At 39.5% G+C, this 12,026-nt stretch overlaps 1 protein-coding gene across 4 annotated transcripts in view; it reads left to right on the top strand.

Annotated features, from left to right (window-relative positions):
• ACSM3 (acyl-CoA synthetase medium chain family member 3) overlaps nucleotides 1-12,026 on the top strand; it is a 50,752-nt gene that overhangs the window by 27,777 nt on the left and 10,949 nt on the right. The window contains exons 2-10 of one of the 4 annotated variants that reach the window (XM_081819897.1): nucleotides 1,296-1,348; nucleotides 1,507-1,776; nucleotides 2,338-2,548; nucleotides 5,927-6,134; nucleotides 8,743-8,886; nucleotides 9,002-9,158; nucleotides 9,435-9,511; nucleotides 10,754-10,892; nucleotides 11,851-11,931. In XM_081819897.1, the coding sequence (XP_081676023.1) occupies nucleotides 1,558-1,776; nucleotides 2,338-2,548; nucleotides 5,927-6,134; nucleotides 8,743-8,886; nucleotides 9,002-9,158; nucleotides 9,435-9,511; nucleotides 10,754-10,892; nucleotides 11,851-11,931 (1,236 nt within the window). In that variant the 5' untranslated portion in view covers nucleotides 1,296-1,348; nucleotides 1,507-1,557. Of the gene's footprint in view, nucleotides 1-1,135; nucleotides 1,349-1,506; nucleotides 1,777-2,337; nucleotides 2,549-5,926; nucleotides 6,135-8,742; nucleotides 8,887-9,001; nucleotides 9,159-9,434; nucleotides 9,512-10,753; nucleotides 10,893-11,850; nucleotides 11,932-12,026 lie in introns of those variants that run through there. The other 3 variants (XM_081819896.1, XM_081819899.1, XM_081819895.1) reach the window with 3 other exon arrangements.

The raw sequence follows: 12,026 nt of genomic DNA, 5'->3' as shown, positions 1-12,026 counted from the left end.
CTTACGGGTGACATCCATTATTTGGCAATGCATCAATATAGAAACTCTTCTACATAGCCACGCTGCCTTACATACCACACAGTTAGAGTTGCAGTTAAAAATGATTTAATGATAGGGCGCCTGGGTGGCTCAGTTGGTTAAGTGGCCCACTCTTGATTTCGGCTTAGGTCATGATATCAGGGTTGTGAGATCCAGCCCCGCATTAGGCTGCATGTGTGGAGCTTGCTTAAGATTCTCTCTCTCCCTTTCCTTCTGTCCCTCCCCCATCCCCCTATAAAAAAAATGATTTAATGATTGTGAGAGTAGTATTTCATTGTAGGAAATTTGGAAATTACAGAAAGTATGAAGAAGAGAACCCTATAATCTCTAGAACCATGTTTTTAACAACCTTGTTTATGAGACCTCAGCCAAGTAAATGACATCATGATCAAATGATTTCCCACAGAAGCAGGGAGAGCTAGGTGGCCTGGAGGGTCCTCCCCCACAAAAATCGCAAAGGTTAAAGACCTATTATGACATCTCTGGTAAATGCAGCTCCAAGTCTGGACTAGAAGGTTGTGTGGGCTCCTATTGGGAGCATGGGAATTACAGCCTATAAATGAAATGACTTTTGACAGTTCTTTCATGCCTAATTCGTACTAGGTTACTCTATTACTTCACTTATGGATTACCCACTGTGGAAATTTCTCCTTAACATGTCTGTACAACTTTTGAAATGCAGATGAAAGATATTAGATATCTTTGCTTTCACTGAAGAGTAACTGGGTGACCCAGACCATTACTTCTTTAGAAATGCAAATGGGAAACAATAGCATGTAGTACATAGTCAGGAAAATGGGCTGGGACCAGAGAGTTCTAGGTTCAAATCCAACCGATGCCTTTGTTGTGTACTGAATGTTTAGTGTTCCTCCAAATTCATATGTTGAAACCCTAACCCCCAAAATGTGATGGTATTTGGAGGTGGGGTGTTTGGTAGGTAATTAGGTTTAGATGAGGTCATAAAGGTGAGACCCCAATGATGGGATTAGTATCCTAATAGAAGAGGAAGAGAAACCAGGGCTCTCACTCTCTCTACCACGTGAGGATATAAAGAGAACGTGGTCATCTGCAAGTCAGTTACAGAGCCCATACCGGGGGACTGAATTGGCTAGCACTTGATCTTGGACTTCCCAGCCTCTGGAACTGTGAGAAATAAAGGTCTGTTGTTTAAGCCATCCTGTTTAGAGTATTTTGTTATGGTTGCCAGAGTTCACTAAGACAGCCTCTTATTAGTCATTTTTTCTATCTGTAAACAGATGATAATATCCACTTCACGGAGTTACTCTGAAGATTTAGTGATAATTTTTATGTAAGTAAAGCACTGAGTACAGTGTTCAAAACATATTGAGTGCTCAGAGAATGGCACTTGTATGATGACTATAAATAATAATAATAAAACTTAGCTACTTTGGGGTATGGCTACCTTTAGGACAGAGACAAATGCATGTCCTTTTGCTTGCCTTTTAGATGGATTGGTTTCTGTGGAAATCCTGAGGGTTAACACATCCAGCAAAACTGATGCTAGCTCTTTTCACCATGGAGACATTACTTCGTGCCAAGTGTTTTCAGCACCTAGCAATCCCTGGTTCTGTGAGAGTACTGTATAAAGATTATAGAACAGTGCTCCCTCAGAATTTTTCCAACTATGAATCCATGAAACAGGAATTCAAACTGGAGATTCCAGAGTATTTCAACTTTGCTAAAGATGTCCTGGACCAATGGACGAATATGGAAAAGGTATGGAGCAAGGGCCAGTCCAACTACAGTTTCTCAGATGGAAGTGATTTTGCCCCCAGGGCAAATGTCTGGGAACAATTTTGGCCAGGGATGCTGCTATGTATCCTCTAATATACAGGACAGTCCCCCATAGCAAAGAATTATCTGGCTCAACATGTTAATGGTTCCATAGTTGAGAAAGCCTGGGTTATAAAAATGTATGATTATAGGTTAACTTCTTAAAAAAAAAACACAAAAAGTAGTAGTATGAAGGTCAGAAATGGTCAGAAATGGTAGGGAATGAGGCATAGATATAGCATTGAGAGAACATAAAGGGATGCAAGAATTCTAACTTTTGGGAAAGAAAAATAATCAGGCTAAATGAGAAATGACATGGCTCCCAACAGCTAGAAATTAAAGATCCCAGAGTTATTTCCAAATATCCCATGTGTGTCCTAACTAACCAAATATCCCATGTGTGTGACCTGTGAATTTTCTTCTGAAAACATATTCCACTGGGTCAGTTAAAATAGAATTAAGCTGTGTAATGACCTTTAAATCATCTGGTTTGTCTTTCTTCAGGCTGGAAAGAGACCTTCCAATCCAGCCTTCTGGTGGATAAATGGAAATGGAGAAGAAGTGAGATGGAGTTTTGAGGAACTGGGATCTTTGTCTAGGAAATTTGCCAATATACTTACAGAAGCCTGTTTCCTGCAAAGAGGAGATCGAGTAATTGTGATTCTGCCCAAGATCCCAGAATGGTGGCTTGCAAATGTAGCCTGTTTGCGAACAGGTTAGTAGTGTTTGCAATCTGATTACATTTAAAGTAGGCTGGATGGGAGATCTTCCAAAACATCTAAGTAATCATGAGACATTTATTTGGGTAAATTATTTGAGGAACTGTAGACAATATAGTATTATTCTCAGGACCTTAGAAATGTGTTGGAAACACACCATATCTTTCGACCTAAACTATGAGTTGGGTTTTTCATAATGAAATAGGTTTATTAACCAAATGCCAATCAATAATTGAATACCCTCATACCTACCACTCTTCTCTTCCTATAGACCCATGGTCATCTGAAACTCAATTCAGCCACAAACTCAAAGTTCTTGTTTCATGCCTTTATTTCTCTCATGGTTTTTATTGCCATTCATCTGGTGCCCAAAGCAAGCAGCTGCTACTCCTCCTTCCAAATCAGTCCCTACATCTTGTAAATTTGACTTCCTACATGTCCCCAGAGTCCCTCTTCTTCTCCAATCCCATTGCCATTGCCTTACTTCACGTTTACCACCTCCTGAATGGATTTGCCCAAAAGTCTTCCTAATTCTGATCTTGTGTGTGCCCACACCTTACTCCAATCCAATTCATCCTCCATAGCTAGTGTTCTTTCTAGAACATTTTATCCTGTCAATATGTTGCTTGACATTATTTAATAACTCTCCATTGCCTACCAGGTAAAATCTGAACTCTTTAGATGAGCCCCCCAGGTGCCCTTGAGTAAACATTCTTAATTCATAATTACTTGCATTTGAGAGTTACATGTTCTCATATCATATGTACCTATAAATTGTACACTGGAGTAGCAGAGCCCACTTTTACAGAGTTTTTTTTTTTAATAAAATAATAGCTTTCATGAATGCTGCTTAAGCTCACTGTCTTATAAAGGGGCAACAGGGGCGCCTGGGTGGCTCAGATGGTTAAGCATCTGTCTTCGGCTCGGGTCATGATCCCAGGGTCCTGGGATTGAGCCCCATGTCTGGCTCCTGGCTCAGCGGGGAGCCTGGTTCTCCCTCTGCCTCTCCCCCTGCTTGTGCTCTCTCTCTCTCTGTATCTCTGTGTCTCGAATGAATAAATAAAATCTTAAAAACAAAAAAAAGTAAAGGGGCAACATGTTGGACTGCCAGGACCAGAAATCCATTCATATTAGTTCAATAAGGAAGGAGAATTATTGAATATCTACTGGACATTCTATAGGAATCTACAGGGGAAAAAAGGTGCAGACAGAGATAGTGGCTTCTTTCTCTATTTCTTTTGCTCTGAAGCCATAGGGCCTCTTGTCTCTGTCTCCCTCAAGCATCTGTTCCTTTGACTTCTATTTTCTGCTAACACATGATTTCTTTGCTCTCCTTCATTTTGGCTGACATGTGGCTTGGTTTGCTACACAGATGCCTTGGGTCCTAACTGTATGTCCCAATCCACTCAGTCTCTTAAGTCAAATACTTGAGGCAGAATCTAACTGGCATGGCTTGGGTTGGGCCAGTCAGACGTGGTCAGAGGCAGGTTCATCTGATACAAACATGGTTATTGGGGCTGCTGAAATGAAGGCAGATTCTCTTAGAAGGGAGAATGAGCAGGAGAGAGTAAATGGTAAATCTAATATACTAACAATGCTGAAAATAAGCATTATCTACCACCTAGAGGGTGGGTGGATGGGCTAGGCTTTCAAATCCTGTTGCCAAATTAAATTATGAAAGTTATTTCTTTTGTCCACCAAACAAACTTCTGGAAAAACTTTGTCTTTTCATGTAGATCTGTTAATAGGGAGAGAAGGGGCTACTAGCGCCAGAGTCTTTTGACCCTTCATGCAAATGTATATATTGGTAATATCATTTTGTTCACCCTATATCATCAACACGGTAGTGAGAGGCCTCCCCCAAGATTTACACTTGATATTAGCCAACAGGTTGAGAAGCGATGTCTTCCCACAAGTTTTTAAAGTAACATTTTGCTCCCTGGCAAGAAACTATGTAATGCTTCCCTAAATGATTAATTTGGACAGGAAGTAGTTTTAATAGGTAAGACTGATCACTATTAATAGGTTCTTTTAAAGATAGGATATGAATAATATATTAGCAGAAATTCATTATCGAAGGGTGATGTATTTAAATAAAGTGCTTCTACTAGGTATGAAATGCTGGCAGTGGGCTTGTTCTTAGAGAGTGCCTTTAAATTATAGAAAACTGTTAGGCCATGGTAGGCTAATTACTTATCCCCAGATGGAACATCTCTAAGGAATAACCTTGGAGTTAAAGACTCATAAATATTGCTGCATTGCCTGATTAGAAAAGAAAGATTTTATGAAGAACTCTGTGTTTGGGTCCTGGTTGTCTATTTCCTGAAGAACTCCACTGGAGGGGGTTATCCTTCCCCCAGTGGAAAGACAAGCCAGTGTCAAGGGTCCAGGAATGACCAGGTATGTGTTCTTAATCTTCCTTTCCTGCTGTGACACTGGGAAGAGCAAACACCATTGTGAAGTACATACCTTCCACCCCATTCTTTAGGGTCTGGACTTAAGAGTAGTAGAGCCCGAGATATAGATATGGATACATGTAACTATAGATACAGATATATATTCTTGAAAGTCCATTAATCCTTTGAGAAAATAATATCTAAAATTTATTCAGCACTCTTCACACATTTTAACTAATTTACTCCTCGTTAATCCTATAGAATCCCCATTATACAGATGCAGAACCTGAGACTCATGGAGATGAAGTGGCTTGTCCAAGGCCAAGCTATAAGACTGTTTGGCTCCAGGACAGACTCTTACCCATTATACTACAATGTAATTTACAGCAGGGAGAAGTAGAAGCACAGAAAAGATGAATGCCTTAATCCTTCCCTTTGGAAAGAAATCATAAAACATTTATGTAGGTTTTAAAAGGTGCTGGACTGAAGTAGTTAAGTGTACAGCTCTGGGGTCAGGCTACAGAGTTCAGTTACTGCACTGCCACTTTCTACTCCAGTGATCTTTGGCAAATCATTCATAGATTTTATGTTTTGGGTTTTTTTGGTAGGGATTAAATAAGTTAAGATGCGCAAAACACTTAGAATGGCATCTGGCATTTAGCCAATAAATATTGGATAATATTACTCTTCAGTCAAAACTCTCTTTATAAAATGAAACAAAACAAAACAAAACAAAACACCTGTCTTCAAGCTGAATGTTATGAATGGTCTTCAGGTAGAAGAAAATTATCTAGCACTTAACATGCTTTCATGTTAGGTCAAAAGGGTCACAGATATTGAGATGCCTTGAAAGGCAAAAGCAGAATAATGAAAGGAAGACAAATAGATACCTAGACTGGTAAACTGGATGGTAAACTCATTCTGAGACAGAAAGTAAAATCCTTCCTTCTATACATTGTTTCTTTTCTGCTCCTTTAGGGACAGTTTTAATTCCAGGAACCACTCAGCTGACCCAGAAAGACATTCTCTACAGACTACAATCTTCGAAAGCAAAGTGCATTATTACCAATGAAGTTTTAGCCCCAGCAGTAGATGCTGTTGCATCTAAATGTGAAAATCTGCACTCCAAGCTAATTGTGTCTCAGAAACCCAAAGACGGGTGGGGGAACCTCAAGGAGATGATGAAGTGAGTAGCCATAACTGCTGCAGAACAGCTTCCCAAAAAGAAAGGCAACACTGAAAAGATATTCAACCCACAAGTGCTCAGAAAAATGAAAATTAAAACGAGGCAAAGGGAGCAACTGGTGATTATTGCTGCGCTAATAATCTGCAAAGCTCTGAAGCAGGAAGGAGCTTGGAGTGGTTTTTGAATGTTAGGATCTTGACGGAAACAGGCCCTGAGATAGAGATTAGTTGTGTAAGAAGTTTATTAAGGATTTGTCTTGGAGTCAACCCCTATGAAAGAAGGGGAAGGATGTGGGATTGGGCAAAAGAAGAAATTCATCTGCCATGCCCTCCCAGAAAAACCTTCAGCTAATCCACTGGGATGTCTGGGGCTTGGAGAGTCCTTCAAAGTTGTTCCCAGATCAAGCAAAAGGTCCTGGCCTTTATATACCCTCACTGATCAGTAACTGAGTGTAGGCTCTCCCTAGAAGGAGGGGTGATCTTGAGTGAGGCAGCTCTCTGCAGCCAAAGCAATCTCTAAATAGGGCTCCCAGCACCTGTGGGGTGTAAGTCCTTTGTTCTTGCAGCAGGATCTAGGAGGTACATTCACAACACCAACCACAGAGCTGTTATCTCCCAGAGAAACTGATCATAATCAATTCTTATGTGTAGACTATATCATTTCCTTGCAGATAGCAACATTTCAGGTTATAAATAAGAACACTTAATGGATGCAATTAGAAAACTAAGTTACATTGATGTTCAGTCCCTGCTATGGAATGCTTCCAGGGGTCACTTAGCCCTCTTGCCAGGTATTGGTTCTATCTTAGCTCTAGGCTGGCAGCCAGTTCCCTCTCTAGAATGAGCTTCCTACCTTTACTCAAGGATTTGGAAGCATGTTTGCAACTATTGACTTATTCCTACCTCTTCTAAAATAGCTAACATTTGGGATGCCTGGGTGGCTCCGTCGCTTAAGCGTCTGCCTCTGGCTCAGGTCATGATCTCAGGGTCCTGGGATGGAGCCCCGCATTGGGCTCGTTGCTCAGTGAGGAGCCTGCTTCTCCCTCTCCCTCTGCCTGCCACTCTGCCTACTTGTGCTCTCTCTCTCTGTCAAATAAATAAATAAAATCTTTAAAAAATTAAAAAAATAGCTAACATTTATTGAGTTCTTACCGAAAGCCAAGTACTGTTCTAATTAAAAAGGTTATAATTGCAATAATGGGTAACATTTATATGGCACTGGTTATGTGCCAAAAACTGTTCCAAGCATTTCACATATATTAACTCATTTTCATGTCACAATAACCTAAGAAGCGGGTACTATAGTAATACAAATGAATAACGTCAAATGCTAGGATCTGGGGCGCCTGGGTGGCTCAGTTGGTTAAAGCGACTGCCTTCAGCTCAGGTCATGATCCTGGAGTCCCGGGATCGAGTCCCGCATCGGGCTCCCTGCTCGGCGGGGAGTCTGCTTCTCCCTCTGACCCTCCCCCCTCTCATGTGCTCTCTCTCATTCTCTCTCTCTCTCTCAAATAAATAAATAAAATCTTTAAAAAAAAAAAATGCTAGGATCTGGCAGAGCTGGGTTTCATACCCAGGGAGTCTGGCCCCTGAGCCCACACTCCCAACTGCTATGTTTACTGCCTCTAGTGGTGAGAGATTGGTATGATAACCCCACCTTAGGTTTCTATCTACAACAGAAGTGATAGGTATGCAGCTATAGGTACAATTTTTAAGGAAGAAAAGTATGGAATCACAGACTAAACACTTAGTCTAGCTTTATTAGTCTTTTAAAACAGCTTTTCTATGATTCTTGTGGCCTGGATGTTTCTAATCCTAATGTTTCATTCTCAGCCCAATACTCCTAGATAAAATCTCTATGCTTCTTAGGCACTGTGTGTGCAAAGTTCACCTCCTCTCAGGTGCCCTAATGTATGACCTATTAGCAGCCCAGTTATCCTTTGGAACTACAGCTGATTCTTGAACAATGTGGGAATTACCAACCTGACTTATACCATTACCCATGACTTCTGTTCACATACTCTTTTTTTTTTTTTGAGATAGTGAGGAGAGAGCATGAGCAGGGGGACAGAGGGAGAGGGAGAAGCAGGCACCAGACTGAGCAAGGAGCCCGATGTGGGGCTTGATCCCAGGACCCTGAGATCATTACCTGAGCCAAAGGCAGTCGCTTAACCAACTGAGCCACCCAGGCGAGGCGTCCCTCATACTCACTTTCTTAAAAAAAAAAAAATCACTTGAAAACATCTACAGTGCAGAGGAAGGGTCAGTTCTCACATAGCCTTGATTATAAGATCATAGACTCCTCATTCTGCTAGCGGTATGATAAACCACTTGAGTTTTTTAAAATGCCTCAGCTCTTCTTTATCGTAAAGAGCTATGAAGCCAACTATTATAAATGGGCTTTGATGACAAAATTTAGTTTAATTCCAGAAAGCACCTAAGGAGATGGAGTAAGAGATGACTTTTACCTTGGAACTCAACCTAAGTCATTGGGGCCTGATCCATGAGGTGAAGAGGTCCACATAGATGGTTTCTTGAATTCTTTTCTGTGGTAACAGTTTATGATGCCACGTGCAATGTGCAGAATCATTGTAGTTCTTCCTTTGTAGACACGCCAGTGACAACCACACCTGTGTGAAGACAAAACACGATGAGATGATGGCTATTTACTTTACCAGTGGAACAAGCGGATCTCCTAAAATGACTGGACACACTCATAGCAGTTTTGGTTTAGGATTATCTGTAAATGGAAGGTACCTTCACAAAACTCCAGATTGACGTGTCAAAACTACAGAGGGGATGATTCATTTATTGGTCTTTTAAATTTGTTTTCCTTATATATATCAGGACCATTCTTTGTTTTCCCAGGTTCTGGCTGGATTTGACTCCTTCAGATGTGATGTGGAATACCTCAGACACAGGCTGGGCAAAGTCGGCGTGGAGTAGCGTCTTTTCTCCATGGATCCAGGGAGCATGTGCATTTGCACATTATTTGCCACGTTTTGAGCCAACTTCCATCTTGCAAGTAAGGCAGAGCACAAGAGGTCACCATTTAGGAATGCTTTAGCAGCGTCCCTGACAGGACTGATGAATAAAGTAACTTGCAGAAATCAGAGTAGACAACATGACTTAAGATATTTCACATCTGGAAAGTCAATTATCCTGAAAAGATATACAGAGGAAATGTGTGAATGCATTTATGTTAGAATAAACAACGTTTTAAGTTGTGCTGTGCCTACCATAAACATTTAGGAACTTATTAAAGTTGTAGTAAGACTAAGAGCTTACTTCTAAATTGCAGACACTTTCCAAGTTTCCCATCACAGTCTTCTGTTCAGCACCAACTGCATACCGAATGCTTGTACGGAATATGACCAGGTAAGAAACGTTGGTAAAGAGGCACTTAGTGGGGGTAGGGGAGAGGAAGAGGAAGTCATAAAATAAAGGATCTTTCTCTCTAAAAACATAGCTCCACATTAGTAGGTATGGAATTTAACAATCTCTTGTCCCCCTTCTCCTTGCTTTCATTCTTTAAGTCATAATTGTTACGTCCAGGCAGGCTCCCCCAAGCAAGGAGAGGAAAGGGAGGGTTCAGCCATAGGTATACCACTGAGTCCAGTGGTTATGGATAAAAGGATGTTTAATCTTTTGGATGATGAATGTTACCTGAGCTGAGAAACTAGAGAAATGACCCCTATTTGGAACCCTATCCCAGTAAATAGGAAAAAGGATATATGTCTTTTGCTGTATTACTGATTCCATTTGAAAGGGTGCATTGGTAAATATTTTTAAATTGTTAAAATTGTTAAAACTTTTTGAATAGGAAATATTTCATATGATATAAAATTTAATAGGTATATAAGAATATAGAGTGAAAGGTCGTCTTCCTCTAAGCCTTGTCCTCAGTCTCCGTTCTCCTTCTCCATGAAATCTGTGCAAACACAAGCCAATATGCCAGTATTCTCACCCTTTTATAAACATAAATGGAAACATAATATGTTCACAGTTCTGCACCTTCCTTTTTTTGCCTAACAATACATCCTGGAACTGTGTGCTATCCAGTTCTATCCAATATGGTAACCACTTGCCACATGTAATTACTTAAATTTAGTTTTAACTAAAAATTCAGTTCCAAAGTTGCACTAGCCGTGTTTCAAGCACTCAGTAGCCACATAGTGCTAGATGATTCTGCAGTGGATAGTGCAGATAATAGAACACTTTGATTGTGGCAAAGATTTCTATTGGACAGCACTGTCTAGGAGCTTCCTTATTCTTTTTTTTATAGCTCTATAGTATTCCATTGCATAATATTCCACAGTCAATTTAACCACACAGTTGGTAAATTTTTAATCACTGATTTAAAATGTTATCACGCAGCACCTTCCCTGAGGATGACATGGCTTTTTTTTTTTTTTTGGCAACAAATCACACACTCCCAAAAAATAAAAGTGGGAAAAAATGGATGTCTTGGGAGTCATTTTATGATGTTAGAATGGTTTGTTTATTTTGTATTGGAGAGAGGAGGAAGGAGGAAACTAAAACACACTTTATATTGAATTTCATTAGAAATAACTCTAATTTTCATTTCTCTCCATTTTTTTCTCCTAAATTTAACTTAAGTTGTTTTCTGAGAAGCTATAAGTTCAAAAGCTTAAAGCACTGTGTGAGTGCCGGGGAACCAATCAATCCTGAAGTGACTGAACAATGGAGAAAAAGGACAGGTCTGGATATCTATGAAGGATACGGACAGACTGAAACGGTATAGGACCTCATCGAAAAGACAGGGCTGGACTTGACTTAGCTGGATAATTAAAACTGATAAATAAATATAAATAACAGATAAATAAATTTTAAAATAAGTGTTTATTATATCCTTATGATTGAGGGATAGGGAGGGAGATGAGTGGTTAGAATAGTTAAAAAAAAAAAAAGTTGGGAGGGAAGCTAGTTGCAAAAAAGCTCTGTAACAGATACAGTTGTTTAGACATTCATTGAGAAAAGCCACAATAGGGCTGATCAGAGTGAGAGCATTAAAATATATTTTAAGTGAAAAAATGCTAGATCCACAGAAAGATTTCCCCTTATGTAAGAGGGAACTCTCTTAGTCAGGGCTGCCTCAAAAATGGAAAATGCTGAGTTCCTTGTTACTTGAAATATTAAGAGTTCACTAGATAACTCCTTGGCAAGTATACTCTAAAAAGGGTTATTTAAAGAGCTTGTAGAAATAAGAATAAGAAGAAATTCTAGAGGAAATGAATAAACTACTAACAAAATTGGTTATTATGTAAGGAAAAGGGGGCATACAATGGAGCAGATAAGGGAAAGGCTGAAAGAAATTTTTCATAGCGTGTCTTTTTATAATGCTTCTATTTATAAATCATGAGAATGTAGTACCTGGTCAAAAATTAAAATAGCAAAAATAAAATTGACAGATGTTTTAAATAGAAACAGCATAACAAGTATCATGCTAATATGAGTACAAATGTTTTCATAAATATGGATATTTTAGTAATTACCAACTTATTGTTATAACTTTACTATATGTATTTGTTTATGTCTATCTCTACATTTCATGAGAACAGAAAATGTTTTATTTTGAGCCTCGGTCATCATAATAATGATGATCATCAATAAATGTTTAATGAATGCATGGTAGATAAATAAATGAATTTTAAGTTACTTATAATGTTACTTGGTTCTTTCTCCTTCTGAACTAGGTGCTAATCTGTGGAAATTTTAAGGGAATGAAAATTAAGCCTGGCTCGATGGGAAAGCCGTCTCCTGCTTTTGATGTTAAGGTTTGCACATCCCCTTCCAGGAGAATATTTAACAACCCAGTCAGGTTACCACTTAACCCACTCTACCCTCCCCTACAGTCCTAGCTTCGGTGATA

The sequence above is a fragment of the Leptonychotes weddellii genome, chromosome 5, assembly GCF_054177405.1.
Source record: "Leptonychotes weddellii isolate Sample4059 chromosome 5, ASM5417740v2, whole genome shotgun sequence".
NCBI lineage: Eukaryota > Metazoa > Chordata > Mammalia > Carnivora > Phocidae > Leptonychotes > Leptonychotes weddellii.
The sequence above is the reverse complement of the archived record's forward strand: the minus strand, read 5'-3'. Positions and strand labels throughout refer to the sequence as shown.